This window comes from Capra hircus, chromosome 5 (genome assembly GCF_001704415.2).
Source record: "Capra hircus breed San Clemente chromosome 5, ASM170441v1, whole genome shotgun sequence".
Lineage (NCBI taxonomy): Eukaryota > Metazoa > Chordata > Mammalia > Artiodactyla > Bovidae > Capra > Capra hircus.
The window spans coordinates 107,561,347-107,582,325 of NC_030812.1; the positions used below are offsets into that span (position 1 = coordinate 107,561,347).

Genomic DNA, 20,979 nt, shown 5'->3' on the forward strand with positions numbered 1-20,979 from the left:
ATGAGGGCGGACGCCTAGCAGGTGGGAGACAGAGGAAGGCGAGGGCGCATCGAGGAGACGGGCAGCGACTGGAACCCCGGGTGGGGCGCTGAGTATGCTCTGCTGTGGGCTCCAGGCCCCAGCTCTCCTACTGATCAGGTCCTCTCAGTTCAGTCACCTCCAGCCCTCAGCGAGCGCTTGATAAACCATCTCATCTCTTTGAACCAGGGGATAAGTACCTTGATCAATGTGTAAACAAGTAGATATAACAGATGCCTAGCAAACGGATTTCCTGCATTTTCAAACTGCTGAAGCCAGATGGAGGGACTATTTTGAAGGAAAAGAGAGTGTTTGATCCAGGGGGGTCTCTAATCTGCCAACTGTGACCCAGCACACACTTCTACACAGCAGTGTCACGAGGTGGGTAAGATGGGACAGCACCAAGGAAAGACTGGGGAACGTGCCGTTTTGCCCAAATCTAACAACTCAAAATGTAGGTGATCTTTATAATATAAGCTAAGAGGCTGCGGGAAAGACATTCTGTAACACAGGCCAGCTAGGCTAGCCTAGGCTGGCCAGCCTAGACCTGCACCCACCTAGGCTCTTCTGGAGAATGAGTGAGTGAATAAATGACTGAATGAATGAGTGAATGAGTGAGTGAGGGAATGAGTGAGTGAGGGAAAGAGTGGCGGCATGAATGAGTGAGTGAGGGAAAGAGTGGCGGCATGAATGAGTGAGTGAGGGGATGAGTGGTGGCATGAATGAGTCAGTGAGGGAAAGAGTGGCTGCATGAATGAGTGAGTGAGGGAAAGAGTGGCTGCATGAATGAGTGAGTGAGGGAAAGAGTGGCTGCATGAATGAGTGAGTGAGGGGATGAGTGAGGGGATGAGTGGCTGCATGAATGAGTGAGTGAGGGGATGAGCGGCTGCATGAATGAGTGAGTGAGGGGATGAGTGAGGGGATGATTGGCGGCGTGAATGAGTGAGTGAGGGGATGAGTGGCGGCATGAATGAGTGAGTGAGGGGATGAGTGAGGGGATGAGTGGCAGCATGAATGAGTGAGTGAGGGGATGAGTGGCGGCATGAATGAGTGAGTGAGGGATGAGTGGCTGCATGAATGAGTGAGTGAGGGGATGAGTGAGGGGATGAGTGGCGGCATGAATGAGTGAGTGAGGGATGAGTGGCTGCGTCAATGAATGAGAGAGGGGATGAGTGCTGCATGAATGAGTGAGTGAGGGATGAGTGAGGGGATGAGTGGCTGCATGAATGAGTGAGTGAGGGGATGAGTGGCTGCATGAATGAGTGAGTGAGGGGATGAGTGAGAGGATGATTGGCGGCATGAATGAGTGAGTGAGGGGATGAGTGGCTGCATGAATGAGTGAGTGAGGGGATGAGTGAGGGGATGAGTGGCAGCATGAATGAGTGAGTGAGGGGATGAGTGGCGGCATGAATGAGTGAGTGAGGGATGAGTGGCTGCATGAATGAGTGAGTGAGGGGATGAGTGAGGGGATGAGTGGCGGCATGAATGAGTGAGTGAGGGATGAGTGGCTGCGTGAATGAATGAGAGAGGGGATGAGTGCTGCATGAATGAGTGAGTGAGGGATGAGTGAGGGGATGAGTGGCTGCATGAATGAATGAGTGAGGGGATGAGTGGCTGAGTGAATGAATGAGAGAGGGGATGAGTGCTGCATGAATGAGTGAGTGAGGGGATGAGTGGCGGCATGAATGAGTGAGTGAGGGGATGAGTGCTGCATGAATGAGTGAGTGAGGGGATGAGTGGCTGAGTGTATAAATGACTGAGTGAACGAGTGAGTGATTGCAAAATGAGTGAATGCAACCTGACAGGTGAGGCTGGCCCCCCATCCTCCCCCAACCCTGCCCATGCCCCCCGCACCTTTCCCCTCGGCTGCATAAATTGCTGTGTGAATTGATGGTGCCTGTCAGATAAAGCCACCTGAGATGGAAATGTTCATTTATTGGCACAGACGTGTGTCGGCTCAGCTCTGATGGATGCTCTGCCGCTGCTCCAAAGCCTGCCGTCCTGGAACCACGCACGGCGGGACCGCAACTGCTGGGTCTGTGCCTTGACCACTGCTTCGGGCTGGAGATGGCCATGCCGTCATCTCTCCCAGGTCCCATGCCACGTGGTCCCAGCCTGCCACACCTGCCCCGGGCTGGAGAAGGGCTCCCTCCTTCCATCTGTAATGCTCCCGCATCCTGCTGGTTTGGCCATTATTTGAATATAGGATTTCCAGTGGAGACTGTGAGGGATAGGAGACCAAGCTCCTGGGGCCCACCCTGCCTGAGGCCACACAGGCAAACTGGATGGTTGGAGCTCAAGCCTTGGGCCAGGCATCGGCCGCCTGTGGGCCCTGGACAGGCTGCTTGACCTCGCGGATCCTCGGGCTCCTCACCTGTGGTGGCAATGGTACCTGAGACCAGCCCCCGGGGATGGGAGCGTGTTAACTGCGAGCGTCCACAGTGGTGGCTGCTCCAGCCGCCTCTACTGTCCTTACCCCTCAGTGTCTCCTATAAGAAGACTGACCCACCGTCCAGGCTCCTGGTGAGCCAGCACCTGGGAGCGGGTACTTCCTGAGATGTGAACTCTGGGGAGGACGCCAGCCCCCTGTGCCGATGACGACCCTGCTCCCCTGTGCCGGGTGACTCCCCGGGGTGTAGATGCCACCTGGGATGCATGAGTGTCGAGTGGGAGCTCCAACCGGACCCATCTCAGAGGAAAGGCTGGTCCTCTAGACATTCATCACTTTTCCCAGATCACAGACGCCACCCGGTCCGGGGGCCTAGTGTCTGGCCTGGATCCTGGGAGAGCCCGAGGTGCCCTTTGCCTCTGGCTGGTGTTGGAAAGGGGCGCCCAAGCTCACTGGTATAACAGCTTCATGCAGGCCTCGCCGTGTTGTGATGGCCTCTGTCCCTTCTGACCCTACCCCCCACTTGGCTACTCTGACCAGGGCGCTGCTTCTTCAGCTGCAGGCCCCAGAGTGCTGACTGTCCGTGGACTGCATCAGAACTCGGGTCCCTGAGGCCAGACATCTGACCTGTCCACGGGCTGTTTGATTCTGGCCCAGCCCAGAGATCCTGTCTCCCCAGACCCTGGGCTGTGGGGTAGGGGTGGGAGAGGGTGGCAGCCAAGAGCAGTGACTCAGGGGAGGGCATCAGGCCAGAGGCTGCTGGTGCTCTGAACTCTGGCTGGGTGCAGCCACCCTGGAGTCACATGGGGACTTCCAGCCACAGGAGCCAGAGGTCAGTGGGAACCTGGCTGTGGTCAGACAGAGGGTCCAGGTCACTGGCTTGCTTTCTGCACAGAAGGTAGAGAAATGGTCAGCTCTCCCCAGAGGATCCAAGCCTCACACCCTGCAGGCCCTTTCTCCCAGGCCTGTTGGACACGTCCCCCTTTGTGCACCATGGGGGGCTCCCACTACACACGGGGTCTCTGAGGGCAGACCCCGGGCTTCATGGGCGTAACTTCAGGACTTCGTTCTGCGTGTAGACTCCAGTGATATCACACTTCTTTCCTGCTCTTGTGCATCTTCTCTTCCTGGCTATTCTGCCTTTTTCCTCCTTTTCGTCTTCCAGTTTTCCTCTCTAGCACTGTTGACAATTTTTATTTTACTTTTTAAATTGAGGTCTGGGCTTCCCTGGTGGCTCAGACAGTAAAGAATCTGCCTGCAATGCGAGAGACCGGGGTTTGATCCCTGGGTCGGGAAGATCCCCTGGAGGAAGGCATGGCAACCCACTCCAGTATTCTTGCCTGGAGAATCCCATGGACAGAGGAAGCCTGACAGGCTGCAGTCCGTGGGGTGGCAAAGAGTTGGACATGACTGAGCGACTTAGCACAGCACAGCACATGGCTTATATACAATATTATGTTAGTTTCAGGAGTACAACGTAGTGATTCATAATTTTTGAAGGTTATACTCCAAGTTACAAATATATTTCTGTATATTAATTTTGTATCCTCCAGCTTTGCTGAATTCATTGATGAGCTCTAGTCGATTTTTGGCGGTGGCTTTACGATTTTCTATGTATAGTATCATGTCGTCTGCAAACAGTGACAGTTTTAATTCTCCCTTTTCCAATTTGGATTGCTTTTCCTACTTTATCTTCTCTGATCGCCGTAGCCAGGACTTCCAATACTATGCTGAGTAAATGTGGCAAGTGGGCTTCCTCATCTTAAGGAAATGCCTTTGGCTCTCCACTGTTCAGTAGGATGTTGTTTGTGTTGTTGTTTAGTCGCTCCGTCATATCCGACTCTCTGCGACCCCATGGACCGTAGCCCAGCAGGCTCCTCCATCCATTGGATTCTCCAGGCAAGAATACTGGAATGGCAGTATTCCGGTATTGGCAAAGGCAAGAATGCATGCCCTCCTCCAGGGGATCTTCCCAATCCAGGGATAGAACCCGTGTCTCTTATGTCTCCTGCATGGGCAGGCAGATTCTTTACCTCTAGCGCCACGTGGGAAGCTCTGACAATGGTTTGGGATTCTTTAAATGTATTGTTGGATTCAGTTTGCTAATACTTTGTTAATGATTTTTGATCTATGTCCATCGGTGATATTGGCTTGCAATTTCCATCTTGTGTGCTGTGTTTGGCTTTGGTATCAGGGTGATGGTGGCCTCACAGAATGATTTTGGAAGCATTCCTTTCTCTGCAATTTTTTGGAACAGTTTCAGAAGGATGGGTGTTAACTCTTCTCTAAATGTTTAGTAGAATTCACCTGTGAAGCCATCTGGTCCCGGACTTTCGTTTTGGTAATTGGTCAATTTCATTTCTGGTAATTGGTCTGTTCATATTTTCTGTCTTTCCCTGATTCAGTCTTGGAACATTATATATTTCTAGGAATTTTTCCACTTCTAGGTTTTCTATTTTATTGGTGCATACTCAGTTATAGTCACGTCTTAATGATCCTTTGTATCTCTGTGGTGTGGGTTGTAACTTCTCTTTCATTTCTGATTTTACTCATTTGAGCCCTCTCTGTTTTTTCCCCAAAGAGTCTGGCCAAAGGTTTATGAATTTTATCTCTTCAAAGAATCAGCTATTAATTTCATTCATCCTTTCTATGATTTTTTAATTGCCTGTTTCATTTATTTCTGCTCTGATCTTTATGGCAGCACTTGGATATAAAGCCAGGTGGTCTCCCTTCAGAGACAGGGCTCCCAACACCATGCCCTGAGCCTCACCTAACACAACAGGGCGGGAGGACAGGTGGGAGTCTGGCTGGTGACCCCCATGGAGCAGGGGAGGGGCAGCCGTGCTTACCTGGCACCTGCTGTGAGCGTCAGGGCCACACACCAGACTCCACCCATCTTCATCACAACCCTCTGAAAAGCATCACTGGCATCATGCTTTGTGAACGAGGACCCTGGGGGTCAGAGAGACTAAGGGGTGGACCAGAGCCCACACAGCCAAAGAGAGCAGAGGCTGGACTCAAACCCAGGTTCTCCACACTCCTGACTTTCCAGGAGAGTCATCCTGTCCACATAGAGGCTGCACCGCCCTTTGTGAGAACTCCTGCCCCACCAGCGTGTCTATACCTGCCTGAACCTGGGGTCTGGTCATTTCCATAACACGCTGACGTGCTCATCCCCGGGCCTGTCCCAGCCCCAGTTAACCTCATCTCTGGATGGGGCCCAGGTTCCCCAAGAGGTCAGCACAGGGGAACAGGCTGTTACTGCTGCTAATCAGAGATGCTGACCCCTGCTAATGGATCGCCCTCCCATGGAGCAGAAGGTCCTGCTTTAGTTAAAATCTCATTTCCTTGAAAAGGCCCTGTGAGTTGAGGGGTATGGATGCTCCAGGCACCCTCTGGAGTTATTTGGGCCCGGAGGCTTCCCAGAAAGCTGGGGTGACCATCCGGCTCCACCAGCTACAGAGGTAACTGCTCTGAGGTCACCAACCTGAGGGACACCTCACCCTCGAGCCCGCCCTGGAGCCCCTTGTGGTCTGCGGACTCCTGGGAAACACGTATGCACCAGACACTGAGCTCTCCATGATTTCTCATGGCCGGGCAGAGGAAGGAAGCAGCGTTCATTTCACAGATTAGAAAACTGAGGCCCAGAGAAGCAGCGTGCCCCCCCTGAACAGAGGCTTCTCAACCTAGTTGGGGTCTCAGCACTGAGGTGGGTTGTGGGCTGGGCCACATGGAGGAGAGGGTCAGCAGGGCCTGACTGCCAAGGCCCTTGGTGTGGCCCATAAACTTGGAGCAAGGTGACTGCTTCTCGAGAACGCACAAGGTCCAGCAGGTGGACATGGCCTGCTCCCCATCAAGCCTCTGCTGGGGGTGCCAAGCAGAGCCAGGCCTTCCATGGGACTCAGAGCGAGACCCCCGGCTTGGATCCGCTGAGCCCCAGGGCCTCCTCACCTGCAGAAAATATACCGTTTCTGACGGTCATTGTGAGGATGGAATGTGAGGGTAGGGGACTCTGGGCAGCTCTGGAGCAAGACGTGTGCCCTCAGACCTCGGTCCCATCTGCTACCAAAGTGTAGGAAACACTCATTTCAGCCAGATCCTGAATTAGACTAAAAATGGCCTAATAGCCAAAACTGTAAACTGTATCTGGTGACGGAGTTTTAATTCCAAGAAGTCACTTTCATTGCCTTTTTCAAGTATTAACATTTGGTTTTTTATTTGACCGCACCAGGTCTTGGTTGCCGCATGGGGAATCCAGTTCCCTGACCAGGGATTGAACCAAGGCCCCCTGCACTGGAAGCATGGAGTCTTAGCCCCTGGACTCCTAGGGAGTCCCTATTACCTTTAAATAAAATGCTCATATTATTTTTCTCATCCTCCCAACTCAAAGGCCAGAAAATGTAAAACTGAGCAAAACCCTTTTCAGGGAACTTATATGTGTTTATAAAACATATTGTGATGATAATATTTTTAATATTTTCAATCAACCCAGCAATTCGGTAACTTGAAAACTCTGCTTCATAAGTGAGAACACGTGAAGGCAAAGAATAAAAGACTTACTTGGCTAAAGTCACAAAGCAACTGAGAGGCCATACCTGGTCAGACCTTCCCACCTGAAGCGTCCAGCCTCTGAAAACCCCATAGTCGCAATTGATTTATTGAGGGACGAATGGGATTCCCCTTAGGAAAGGGGGTTGTCTGAGAGGACCAGTCAGGTTTCTAAGGCCCAAGCAGAACAGCTAGTGGCCAAGTCCCGGCTGTTAGAAGAGAGGGCCTCCCTCCCTGCGTGTCTGCACTCCCGTCCTCTCTCCTCACTTGTCCTGGATGGTCCCTAGCCTTCCCATCATCCTCCATCCTTGTGCTAAGATGCAGTGAACTTGGCAGTGAGTGAAATACTGCTCTCTGCTTCTCTTCTTGAGGGAAATCCATCAGTAATTAGACGCATTTTTCAATTTTGCCACCTAGAAACAGAAAATGCCCATAAATCTCCCCAAGCAGAAATCAGATGTAACTGATTTAATTACCAAGGAGTAAACAAGGTGATTCTGCCTCCGTAAGACACCCAAATGCGTTCGTAACTGGCTCATTAAGCTACTGTAGAACCAATTATTCACTGTGAGGCAGAGGCGGGGAGCAGACGCAGGCTTTCATGGGAAGGTGATGGGCTGGTGCTACCAGGGCAGGGGGCTGGTGCCAGGGACCACGGGGCGGGGGAGGGGAACAGCCCAGTGGGGATGGCACCTCTGCAGACAAGTCTGTGACCCTGAGGCAGGCCTTGTCCTTCCTCACCAAGACACCCCTCTCCTTCCCCAAGTCCCCCCCATCCTCCACCATGGCCATCCTGTAGGAAGGCGCTCTCAAGCTTCCTCAGGTGGGTTTACCTACAAGGAGTGGGTGGGTACTTTGCGAGCCTCACTGAGGTGGAATTGGGGTGACCACAGCCTCTAACTCATCTGGGATAACCCCGACGCACTGTGTCCCCGTGAATTAGTCACAGGCTCTCTTTCACCCTCAAAGCTGCCCTTGTTTGGGTGATAAACTGTGTGGCCACTCTGTGCATCCGGCAGGGAGGGGACAGCCTGTAAGCCGGCACCAATGGATAGATGGTCACTGTGTTGAGAAGGATGCTGAGGTCGTGATGTGGGCCAGCAGGTGAGTTCACGGTGATGGCTGAGCAGCGTCTACTGGAGTTGGCGGGGGGGGGGGGGGGGCGCGGACAGGCCAGCAGGTAGAGGTGGCTTGCGTCCAGGGTCTCTGTGGCCCCAGAATTCATTGTCCCGTCTGCCATCGGGTTTATATCCACGAGTCAGAGCAGCAGCATACTGCAGGGACAGGAGTGGCGCCGTCACCCCTGCCTGGAAGACTGTTTAGGGAGCTGTCTCCCCGTCCAGACGGGGAGAACAGAAGCTGGGAGATAATCCCCTGGCTTTCGCCACCCTCAGCCCCAGACCCTCACCCCTCACAGCTGAGGAAGCAGTGCCAGGAGGACTGGGTTTAGGCCTTGCTGCCCTGGTGGGCTCCACAGCTGTGGGAGGGGGCCAAGCCCTCCGCACTCCCTCTACTTGGGACGTCAGCCTTTCCTGGGTACCTGCGCTCCCTCGGCACAGATCAGGAAGCTCCCGCTGACCCCGCATAGGCCGGGGCACATTCTCAGCATCACAGGGCTCGGTGCTTGTTTTTAGTGGGTCTGCACACATTTCAACCAGTTCCCAAGATCAAAGAAACAGGGGGTCCCTGCTGAACCTCAGCATACCCTCAGGGCACAGTGACCCCCAGGACTCAAGCCCAAGGAGGCCGCAAGGAGTCGTGAACTCACAGGCCCAGAGGCACCAAGGCATCAGCTTCCTCAGTCATGCCGTTCTCCACCCCCGGATGTTTCTATAGCAACATAACGGTGTTTTGAAAGGATGACCAAGCTGTTTCACTTGCTTACGCTTTCTTGTTTGTTTTTTGGTTTTGAAGAGGGGGTTGGAATGAATTCTGTAAGGACTCTCATACCTCTAACGTCGGGGGAACACAGCGCTGCTCACAAAAGCAGTGCCACATGCTCACTGACACACTCACACACACACACTCACACACACACACCCACCGCACAGATCACTGTGTCTGAGCTTCTTGGCGTCTGGCACCTGCTTCTTCCCTGGGTCCTTGTCTGGATCCATCTTCCTGACTTCTGGGCCCTTTTCAGCTCTGGCTCAGACCCTTAAGCCTCAGGGGTCTTATCCCGCTGTGTCTTAGGGGATAAGTGGGACCAGGGAGGCAGAGAGATGGATGGACCTCGAGCCTTGGGTCAGGAAGTCCAGCGGGTCCTGGGTCCCAGGCGTGTGCCTCCCAGGCCTCACCTTCTCAGTGTCCCAGTCTCTCAAGCAGGGAGGTAGCTCGGATCATCTCTCAGTTCCTTTGTCTCTCAGACCCCATGGTTGTACACGGGACGCCGTCACTCCTGCCTGGAGACAGTTTCCTTGATGTGGAGCCCAGCCCCAGCTCTCCTCTGACAACAAACTCTCCAGGGCCCACTTGTCCAGCCACTCCCATGAGCCCAGCTCCCCTCTGAGCCCACCTCCCGTGCGTCTGGCACCAGCAGCTCCGCCTCGAGTCCAGAATGGGTCTCCTGGCCTTGGTGCCTGGAAGCACACATTTGAGACCTTTTCCAGGAGCCTCTGGGGCACCTGAATTGAGGAACTGCGGCCCATGTGCTGAGGAGGCTGGGTCAGATCCCACAGCCAGATCTCCTCCAGTCTGTCTGAGCAGGGCCCAGGGTTCTGCCCTTTTCAACTTTGCGTTCCCAAACCCTGAGCTGGGCTCAGAAGGCCACCTCTGGCTTAGTGTCTCAGAGATGGGGAAGATGGGCTTGGGGGCAGGGGAGTTGTGGTGAACCAGCAATTCACCAGCTGGGTGGACTGCAAATGGTGTGTCCTCCAGGATGCCCCATCCGCTGAGTGGGTGGGACCTGGGAGTCTTCAGTGAGCTCCTCCTGACCCGCGAGGAGGGGCCGTGGGTCTGGGGTCTGAGTCGATGACTCCTGGAGGCCAAGGCTCCTGTAGAGCGAACACCCATGTGTGAAGGCCACGGGCAGCCTCCGCCCAGTGGGGTCATGACGGCTCCATGCTGGAGAGCAGCTGCTGGGGCGGGGGATGGGGGGAGACGATGAATCAGCCGCGAGTCGGCTGGAGCCGAGCCGAGTGTGGACTCGTGGAGCAGAGCCTCATCCGCAGCAGGGCTCTCTTAGTGGGTGGAGAGGGAGGAGGACCACCCCACCCACCCCCACCCAGTGCCCACCCCATCCTGGGAACACTGGGGCCCCTGCTGGCCTGGTCTTGGTCTTTGGACAAAGAGTTTTGTTTTCTGAAGGAAAGGTCAGAGCGCGTGGGCAGCTGCCTCTGTCTCCTGACTGTTGGAGGTTCCCAGACTCCCCTTCTGGGTTTCAGGAGGCTGGCCTGCAGCTCCTGGGTTTGTGACTCAGAACTGTGGCACTTTCTCTGTGCTTCCAACTCCTCCCTCAGCTCTCTCATCCTGAGTTCTCTCCTGCGAAGTTCAAGCAGGTATTCACTGATTAAGATTTCTCAAAGGTGTGCAGTTTTCCCACCACCCTAATTTCTGTCTTTTAAGACTAGAAGACTAGTGGATCTGAGCATGCCTGTGGAATGGACCGTGGGATTGTGGGGGTGGCAGGGGTCCCTCCCAGCATCTGCCCTGATCCGACCACAGAGGGGCCCCTTCTCCACCAGCCTGGGGGACCTGTGGGGTCAGAACTTTCCAGACCGCCCCCCCAATCTGATGACTTTCTCTCTTGTGTTTCCTAGGAGCGGGTGGAGTATCTCTTTCTCATCATTTTTACTGTGGAAGCATTTTTAAAAGTCATAGCCTACGGACTCCTCTTTCACCCCAACGCTTACCTCCGCAATGGCTGGAACTTACTAGACTTTATCATCGTGGTTGTCGGGTGAGTACCAACTCCCACACCGCCAGCCAGCGCAGCCCCTTCCCTTCCGCACGTACCTGTGTCTTTCTGATTTGGTCACAAGGGCCCTGGGCTTCAGGCCAGACCAGAGGATCTATTAAAAATCCCTCTGGATTCAGACTTTCTGCAAAGGGAGGGGAGCTGTTATCTGGAACAGCCCTGGTGCTGCTCCCGTCTGCACGCCCACGCCCACATGCACACCCGCACAAACTCACACAGGTGAATCAAGGGTTTCTGCTGGAGCCCAGGGTCCTCTCTGCAGACGAGGAGAAGCCTCAACTTTAGGTCTTTTATTCGGTCTCCAGCCTCACCTGGACCGAGTTCCTGGACAACCCCACCACCGCCCCCCCGCCCCGAGGTGAGGCAGAGCAGGTGTGTTTGGGCTGGACGTGTCCCTGCAGCCACTGTGAGGGCGGGGCGACTGGCACACAGGAGCCGAGATGCCTACCTGCAACTGAGGGTCCTCACTCAGTGGCTGCCCGGGACTGATGGGCTAGAGGAAAACAGGACTAGGAAGGGCCAGGGGATGGGACCAGACGCACCTCTCAGGAAAAGAGCAGTGAGAGAAATATGGGAGGAGGCCGGGCACCACCTACGCTCAGAAGCAGAGCAGCGCCGGCATCTGCAGGAAGCCTTGGCGCCGTGATCTCCTCGTTGGGGCATCGGAAACTTTGGGGAAGAGTCTTTGTCAAATGTTGGTACAAACAAGCCTGCACGTACTGCTGGAGATGCAGGTGCGGTTGACCAAGCTCCTACCACTTGTCCATCCACGCAGGGCAGGGTCCCCATGCCTCAAGGCTGACCTGGTGCTATGTCAAACCCACCTGGTACTCATGTCCTCTCCAGCCCCACAGCCTCCGGGGTCAGGTCCATGTGCCAATGGGCTCTTATCTAGGGGACCATCCCCGCCAACCCGGGGCGGATGCTGCTCTGGTGGCTTCCCCAGAGAGCACCCTGCTCGCAGCCCATGGGCGTCTGGCCTCTCCCGCAGGAAGTGACGGAGCAAGTCAGGGCCACGTGGGAGCGAGACCCTGTCTCCGCGCATCTGGATGGCTTCTTGCGGGTGTCTCAGCGGTGTTAGGGTTTTCACTACTGTGCTTTTTGCCCGGCCTATGTGTGACACACTTTGCAGTAACATAAGGGACACTCTGGAGACATGAGGGACACGGACACTCCTGAACTGTTAGCCACATGTGGATGTCGGGTGAGGAAGCAGCTCTACAAGAGGTTCTGCTGCTTCTGTTCCCACTGGGTGAACAGATGACCGATGAGTGCCTTGAACTGACTCAGCAAACCATGGCAAAGGCCTTTAGGCCAGTTGCTCCTCACGCCTCTGCACCCTTTTCAATTCAGAGTCTTCCTCGAGGCCTGAGTCTCCTGGGAACCTTTCACAGACTCGCAGGAAGAGCCCAGGACTGAGACGCGGTGCTTCTGGGCCCGGCAGAGGAGAGGGGCCTCTCGGGGAGAGGAGCTGCATCTTCTCCCGTCAGCAGGATGGACTGGCCTTGGTCTGTGCCACACTCTGCCCCATCCACGGCCTTCACCTCTGTGTGGGGTGGGAGCAGGAGATACGGGCTGACTTCAGACAGGGCCTCGACCCCGGACAGACAGGGCCCTGACCCCGGACAGACAGGGCCCTGATCTCAGACAGGGCCCCGACCCCGGACAGGGCCCCCACATCGGACAGGGCCCAACCTCGGACAGGGCCCCGACCTCAGACGGACAGGGCCCCGACCTCAGTCAGACAGGGCCCCAACCTCAGACAGACAGGGCCCCGACCCCAGACAGGGCCCCAACTTCGGACAGGGCCCGACCTCGGACAGGGCCCCGACCTTAGACAGACAGGGCCCCGACCTCAGACAGACAGGGCCCCGACCCCAGACAGGGCCCCGACCTCGGACAGGGCCCCAACTTCGGACAGGGCCCGACCTCGGACAGACAGGGCCCCGACCTCAGACAGGGCCCCAACTTCGGACAGGGCCCCGACCTCAGACAGGGCCCCAAATTGGACAGGGCCCCCACCTCAGACAGACAGGGCCCTGACTTTGGACAGGGCCCCGACCCCGGACAGGGCCCCAAATCAGATAGTGCCCCGACCTCAGACAGACAGGACCCCGACCCCGGACAGGGCCCCAACTTGGGCCCAACCTCGGACAGGGCCCTGACCCCGAACAGGGTCCCGACCTCAGACAGGGCCCCTGCTGCGTCTCTGCTTGCGTGGATTCTGCTCCTCCTGCTGAGTAGATGGCTCTCGGGTCAGCCCAGATCCCAGTCCCATCTGGCCAGGCCGGGCTGTTAGACTTCAGACGGGAGAGAGGCATCCAGACTCAGCACCCTTGCAGAAGTGCCTCCACCTGACTGTTCACAACATGGAGGCCATGATGCCAGCCCTGGCTCACCTGTGGTCCACCGAGGCCCTCTGGCTTTTTCCCACTGATCGCACACTCGGTACCTGGTTTCTCCTCCCCAAGTTGCTCGTTTTCAGGGCTCTCCATACAGTCTTGGTCTCAACCCATCCTTCTAACTCAAAATGTGGCACACAGCACCCCCACGGAGGGTGTGGCCCAGTCACCTCTCTTCTGCCATGCCCACCCCCACCCCACTCCCCCTCTCCCAACCCTTTACCTGGACATGCCCACCCCCAACGTGCCCCATTCCTTTTGGAAGTGGAAGCATCTCCTAGGAACAGTGGGGACACAGCTGCTGAACCTCAGAGTCCTGTGAGCTACACCCCCCCACCCCCACCAGCTGCCCATGGAGCCCTCCCCTCCCCCTTCCCACCCAGGGGCCCCCCCCGCCCCCACTGGGCACCCAGGAGCCCTCCCCTGCCCCCACTGGGCACCCAGGGGCCCTCCCCACCCCCACTGGGCACCCAGGAGCCCTCCTCCGCCCCCACTGGGCACCCAGGAGCTCTCCCCGCCCCCACTGGGCACCCAGGAGCTCTCCCCGCCCCCACTGGGCACCCAGGAGCCCTCCCCGCCCCCACTGGGCACCCTGGAGCCCTCCCCGCCCCCGCTGGGCACCCTGGAGCCCTCCCCCGCCCCCACTGGGCACCCAGGAGCCCTCCCCCGCCCCCACTGGGCACCCAGGAGCCCTCAGTAGAATGCATCCTCTCCGACCATCTGCTGCAGCCTCAAGGGCCTTCACTGTGGCTCCATCTCCCTCCCAGTACGAGCCCTGCCTCTCAGCTCATAGGCCCTCCAGAGACTGTTGTCCACTCTGATAAGCTCGAATGTTGGGCTAAGGAACTGACAGACACAGTCCGGCGAGGGGAACCGCCTGGAGATGACCCCCCCACAAACATCCCCATGTGCTCCCAGCCCTGGATGGCGGGGGGCACGAAGCAGTGTTTTCGCCTCCACCGTGTCTGAATGAGAAGCAGCATACTGGCCTCTGCGAGCAGATACCTTCAAGACCCAGTCCCGAACTTTCTACCCCTTCAGGGTTGACAGAGGAGAAGGCTGTTTAGTCTCCGATCCCCTCCCTGAATAATATTTGTGGACATCTTGTACATCGATAAGAGTGTTCTTTTCTTCCAGGAAATTCTAGGAACCAAATCTGGTTTAGATTGGGGATGTTATTCAACAGACGTGCAGACTGTTTTCCTCAGTTTCAGTAGAAAGAAGTCTTCCCTGTGGAGAAAGAACCTGGCTCCCCCCAACCCTGGCCACCCCTGCCTGGATCAGAGGCATCACCAGCTAACATAGAGAACCGTCCAGCTGCCAAGCTGGGTTGAAGGACGCCTAGAGCAGGAAGGATGTCAGACATCGGTCCAGGCGACTCGTCAGAACTTCTGGTTGCAGCCCCCGCTGTGCAGGCAGCCTGCTCAGGTGCCCGAGCACAAAACAGACCGAAGGGAAGCCGCTCACCCCCCTTCTCAGCGCCCTCTCTTGAACGCGTGTCTGTCAGCTGTGTCCCTATCAGTCCACCAGCCATACCTGCTGCGAGGGTCTCGGGGGGCCCTGAGGCTTCTAAGCCAGTCTCCCATCCTTGTACCTGTGGTACCACATCAATTCCCGAAGGATCCTTTGTTTCTGCTCAGGTTCAGGTCAAAGCCAGGGGCTTGTCAGGAAGGAATGTGGTTCCCGGGCACACAAGCCTGGATGTCGTGAGGGGCAGAGGGCACCAAGGAGGGACAGGCCCTGGCAGCAGCCCCTGCCTGCCTGACGCTCTGCCCACACTGCCGATGCCCGAAAACCAAGCTTAATGCCAGCACTAGGCTGCCAAGGCCTCCCTCTCCGGGCAGGTGGGACCCACCTTGAGGTGGGTCATCTGATGAGAGTCAGACCCTCCCGCACACCCAGACTTTCCTGGCTGGAGCTGCCTGCAAACCCCACTGCCTGGCATCCCTGGAGAGGTCGGAGCCCCGCTAGGCAAGCAGGATGTCCTGATGTTCCCTCTCTCCTTCTATTCCAGGCTTTTCAGCGCGATCTTAGAGCAAGCGACCAAAGCCGATGGGGCCAATGCCCTGGGAGGGAAGGGTGCTGGATTCGACGTGAAGGCCCTGAGGGCATTCCGTGTGCTGCGGCCCCTGCGGTTGGTGTCCGGGGTCCCAAGTAAGTAGCTCATCCGTTCAGCCATGTGACCTCTCCACTGTTCCCGCTCACCCATCCTGAGTTGCCAAGGAATCTAGTTTGTTATACACGGAGGGTTTCCTTGAATGGGACCCTTTGCTGTAAAGACCCCAGCTCCAATGTGAGTCCATTAAAGCCCCCCATGGCTCCTGCTCACATGCCCCCTGGCTGAGACAGCGGCACAGAGAAGACCCTGTGGCCATCTAAGCAGCCTGGCCCCCACCCCCAGCCCCCGGAGCTGGGAATTTAAACACGTTTGCAGCAGAAGAGCAGAGAGCTAATCCCCCAGGCTCTCAGGGCACAGAGCTGACAGGATTATCTCTACCGTCTGTATTTTTTTTCAAAGAACAATCAGAAAAGCATCAGTGGATGTTCAAAAAGTCCCATTTTACCACCTCTCCCAACCTCTCCTCCTTTCATGTCACGTGGGGTGTCTCCAGCCTCAAAAGCCCTATTTTTGGATCTGCCGCCTGTCGAAGCGAGAGCTGGCTTTCCCTGAGGGTGGAGGGTACTGGCCTGAGTTGGGCAGATGGGTGTGGGAGAGACTGTCCATCAGGGGATGGGCCGGGATCAGCTCCTCATCCCCAATCCTGCAGGAGCCCCCCACCCCACCCCGTTGCAGAGCAGCCCCCAGCCCTGCACACAGAAGGTCGGGCTCCCAACATCCACTGCAGCAAAGCCCAGGCCAACCTGCTGCAGGCTAAGTCCACTTTCTGAGAAGTCCTTCCACTCCTTGTTCATTGGTGGTCCCTGAACCTGAAATAGGATGTGGGTGCTGGGACGTGTCACCATCCACTCAGCTTCTGACCTCTAACTCAAGGCAGAGGGGGTCCCCAAACCAGGCTACAGCCAGACTAGCTTGGAGATGGGGCCAGGCCAGGAAGGCAGGGGCTCTCTGCACCCCCACCTTTACACCTGCATTGCCACCAACCTGGTGACATTGTCCTGCTTGGCAGGTGAAACCTGCCTGGGTGCAAAATTGTAGGGACACGGGGACCTTGTATTAACTTGTCCAGTCCCTGCCACACCTGCACACAATGGTGGAAACATCCTCCTAGAGTAACTGAACTGGCCACGGTCGGGGGGACCAGGCTCGTGACTCAGACCAGCTCTCCTCACCACATGCACGACTTCCTGTAAGGCGTTCCAAGTACGTAACCCCCAATGTCTTAGACATTTTACCCTCGTACCTGCCTCTGCAGTTACTTCGTAAGCCCCTGGAAGCCCAGACATGCCCTGTACTCTCTGACATCTGCCCGGTGCCTGGCCTGGTCTCTACTCAGGGTGGGGGCACTCCCTGGATGGACGATGGCAGGAGTGGGGACCCTGGGCAGTGGTGGCCTGTGTTAACTCAGAGGGAGTGTAGACATGGTATCACAGCACAGGTGAGCAGATCCCCTCTGCCTGGCCTTAACCGCTGGGCACTAGGAATGGAAAGCGCGCACCTGACGGCTGAGATCCAAGACCTTTTAGCAAAGCTGAAATTATGGCGTTTTCCTGGTCAGTCAGCCATCACTCAGTAGGCCAAGCTCAGGGAACGAGAAGGCTGGTGACAATGAGTCTGTCAGGATGCACGCGGCAGGACTTCCATCTGGATGGCCCCTGGCTGGCCTCAACCCCTTGGTGTCCACAGAAATGGCACCTTCCCAGGGGTCTGTCCCACTGCTCTGCCCTCCGTCCCTCTCTGCTTTCTTCCCCCGCTTCACCCTCCACCCTCTTCCTTTGTTTATTTACTTCGCACCCCTCACCTCACCAGAGCAACCAGGTTTTGTGTTGTTCACTACCATATTCTCGTCACCTACCATCATCTACAAAACGCCTGGTCAGTCTTTGTGGGGGAGCTGGGCCCCTCGTGGCCGAGCACAGGCTCCACGTGGTGGGGGCAGAGCACCAGCACCCCCAAGTGACTCTGGGGCTAAAGACCTTCCTTCCCCGGGTGCCTTCTTTAGTGTTTCCAAAGGGCTTTTTCTTCTATGTTATTCGAGCTTCATGGCAACTGTGCACCGTGCAGCTGAACACGCAGGTGTTGTTTCCGTGGCAAATATGCTGACTGGGTGGTTTGCAGGACCTGGAAGCCCAAGCCCACGAAGTTTCCATTACTCTCTGTGTCCATATGTGTATTAAATGCCATGGTCTCAGGATCACAGACACGGAGGGTGAGAGATGATGGTGAGGGTACAAGCCGAAGAGTCATGTATTAATTTCTTCAACAAAACCCACTGAATGCCTACTTCATAGAGGACTTTTATAGCCTCACAGCAGATACAGAGGTGAGTCAGACACTAAGTGTCTCCTCAGAGAGACTGAAGTGTCAAAGAAAAAACATTCATAGAAATGATGGTGTAGAACAAAAATAGAGATGTGCAAAAAAAAAAAAACCAGCAGATGAGTTCTGTGACCAGTCTGCTCTGGGGGACTCCATACTCTGGGAAGTGCAGGTAGCAATCAGGACAGGCTTCCTGGAGGAGGTGGCACTCTTTGGAGGAGGAGGAAAGGCCTTGAAGGGTAGGTAAGGAGGGGTATCTGGAGCCTCAGGACAAAGAGGTAGGATAACTGACACGCACAGGGAGGTGAGGGGTCAGGGGTGGGTCTTGCTGTGGGTGTAGGAACCGGCTGACACTCTCAGGACATGCTGTGTAGCTGAGGCTTGTCTGCTCTGCTCCAGGCATGCTGCAGTAGAGTCTGATGGACAAGTTACTGAGTATCAGTGGTGCAAGCAACCAAACCAGGAAGTCCCGACTGTTTATGCTCTACCTGAATAAGCTTAAAAACTCCCAGGGACCAAGAAACTTAACCTTTTTTTTTGAGATGCACAGACTTCCCCAGGAGGAAAATGTCCCTTTCCGATTCGAGAACAGAATGCAGGTGGTGGCAAATGTCCGGGTCACCACCTGCTAAGTGCAGAGTTGGGTGTCTGAGTCAGGCTCTTGGCCTCCACGAGCTTCATTGGTGGGCTGGCCGGCCCAGTGGTCCAGAAAGACAGGGCTTTAGCCCTAATTTACAGGCAGGCATACGCGGCCCAAGTGCTTCTCCCAGAGCCATGAACAGAGATGGACTCAGGCCATTTTCCAGGGCAGGGTCACCCCCTACAGCAAACTGGCCTCTGCCACTGGAGGAGACACAGCTGGACACAGGCACCCACCTGGCTCTCGAGACGGGCACAAGCAATACTTCAGGTGTTGCTGCATTTGCCTTACGATGGTCCCTGAGCCCTGGCCACATGGGCTGAGGAGAAGCCGTTCTCTTTTCCCTGAGGGCCCCAGGAGAGTGGGAGCACTCTGGGCCTGCAGTGCGGACAGCAGGGAGCTGAGTCTGGTCAGCCATGTAACCTGCCCTTTAACCTCAACCTGCAGTTTTCGCTCTGGGAAACGAGGGTTAAACTATCTCAGCCCTGAAGTTCTTCTGAGCAGTATTGTCCTGTGCTTCGGTAACAGAGAACAGCAGTGAGCTGAGAACTTCTTTGGAATCACTAATTCTAGCCTGAGTCCCAGGCAGGGAATGACCCTCGGGGGGCACCCATCACGGTGGCCATCAGTCCAGACAGGGCAGTTCCCCAAACACTGACCTCGTACCCAGGACTGTGGTGGATGGTGTCGGTTACACTGGAGACAGAGCTTCCTAAACTCCGGAAGCCCTGTCATTGATTCTCTTCAACGCCTGGCCCTTCTGTGGAAATCCCAAACCTGAAATTACAGACAACAGTAAGGTGACTGTCACCTGATTTAAAATAATGGTCATAATAAAGGCCACTCACACTTACAAGTGACCCATAAATACTGGAAAGAAAAATGAGGGGAGCGGAAATGAAGACACAGTGAAGTCAGTGTCCCGTGAAGTGATCGATTCGAAGAACATGAGCCCAAACACCTGTGACACTGGGTCTGTTCCCTCTGGCTAGCTCCAGATGACGAGCAGCCAAGGATGCTGGCACTGAGGTCCCACTCCTTAGGCTCAAGTCCCCAGAGCCACCACCTGTTAGCTGTGTGCCTCTGCGTCCTGATCGATCGATAATGGGGGTTGAAACTGCACTTACCTCGAGGAGTGGTTGTCAGGATTCAATACTCAAGGGCTTGCAAAGCATTTAGAATTGTGGTCAGTGCGTAAGATGCATTTAGCAAATTTTTGCTCCTGGTATTTCTATGGGTCCAACTTCCTCAGGCTCCAAGTGGGACCAATGAAAGGAAGGGGATACTTCCATATTTGACTTTTTAAAATCCACTTTATTGAAGCATAATTTATATTCAGTAAAACTCACACATGTTAAATGTACAATCACAAATGTAAGAGCCTTACCATAGTATACTTTCACTAACACAGCTCTCTCCCCTGTGTGAGTCTTACACATTTTCTACTTCTTGTTCAGTTGCCAAGTCGTGTCTGACTCTTCGCAACCCCATGGACTGCCGTACACCAGGCTTCCATGTCCCTCACTATCTCCTGAAGTTTGCCCAAGTCCGTGTCCATTTAATCGGTGATGCCATCCAACCATCTCATCTTCTACTTACATGAGCATTATAAACCCCACCCTGTGTTAATATTTCCTGCTTTAGTAAGTTGTCTTTTAAGTAAATTATGAGAAAACAAGTAAAAATGTAAACGCTTTTATATTTGCCCACCTATTTACCATTTCTGAGACTGTCTAATCCTTTCTGCATATCTGCATTTCCTTCTGGTGTCATTTCCCGTCACTCTGAAGGACATGTCTACGGTATTTCTCTGAAAGAGGTCTGCTGCTGATGAATTATCTCAGTTTTCATGATCTGAAGGTGTCTTCAGCCCTTCCTCTTTTTGAAGAACATTTCCACTGGATATATAATTCTTGGTTGGCAGTTTTTTCTTTCATGTTAGAGATGTTGTTCCACTTTCTCTTGGTCTCAGTTTTCTCGGAGTCGCTGATATTCTCACCATGGTTCCCTGTACATACGTTCCTTCTTTCTTGACTGTTTCTAGATTTTTCTCTCTATCTTTGGTTTCCAGCACTGGACTGTGAAGGGCTTCACTGCATATTTGCTCTGCTTAGAGTTGTCTGAGCAGCTCAGATTCATCCGTAAATTGGATGTCAACAAGTTTGGGAAGTTTTTGACCATTATTCCCTCAAACATTTTCCCTCACTCCAATCTCACACTTCTCTGTCTGTAACCCCAATTATACTTATGTTTGGCCGTATTCTGTTATCTCATTCGTCTCTGAGGCTTTGTTCGGTTTTCTTCAGTCTTTTCCTGTGTCTACAGGTTGAAATTTTTCCATCAATTATTCTTCCAGTTTATTACTTTTTCCTCTTCTACTTCCATCTTCATTAAGCCTGTTTAATGAGTCACAGAATCTCCATTTGGTTCCTTTTTATAGTTTCCATTTATCCGTGAAATTCCCTCTTTGTTCTCTCTTTAGCACCATATACTCCTCTCATCTTCTTAATATGTTGCCCTTTAATTCTTTAAACAGTCCTCAGTTTGTTCTAAAATCTTTGTCTGCTAAGTCCAACATCTGAGCGATCTCATTTTCAGTCCCCTTTGACTGTTTTCCTCTGGGTTATG

At 54.7% G+C, this 20,979-nt stretch overlaps 1 protein-coding gene across 11 annotated transcripts in view; it reads left to right on the forward strand.

The window, feature by feature from the left end:
• The window catches only part of CACNA1C (calcium voltage-gated channel subunit alpha1 C), a 391,277-nt gene that overhangs the window by 232,979 nt on the left and 137,319 nt on the right, over positions 1-20,979 (forward strand). For all 11 annotated transcript variants that reach the window (XM_018048697.1, XM_018048696.1, XM_018048698.1 and 8 more), the window contains exons 4-5: positions 10,714-10,853; positions 15,288-15,427. In XM_018048697.1, coding sequence (XP_017904186.1) covers positions 10,714-10,853; positions 15,288-15,427 — 280 coding nt within the window. The remainder of the gene's footprint in view (positions 1-10,713; positions 10,854-15,287; positions 15,428-20,979) is intronic.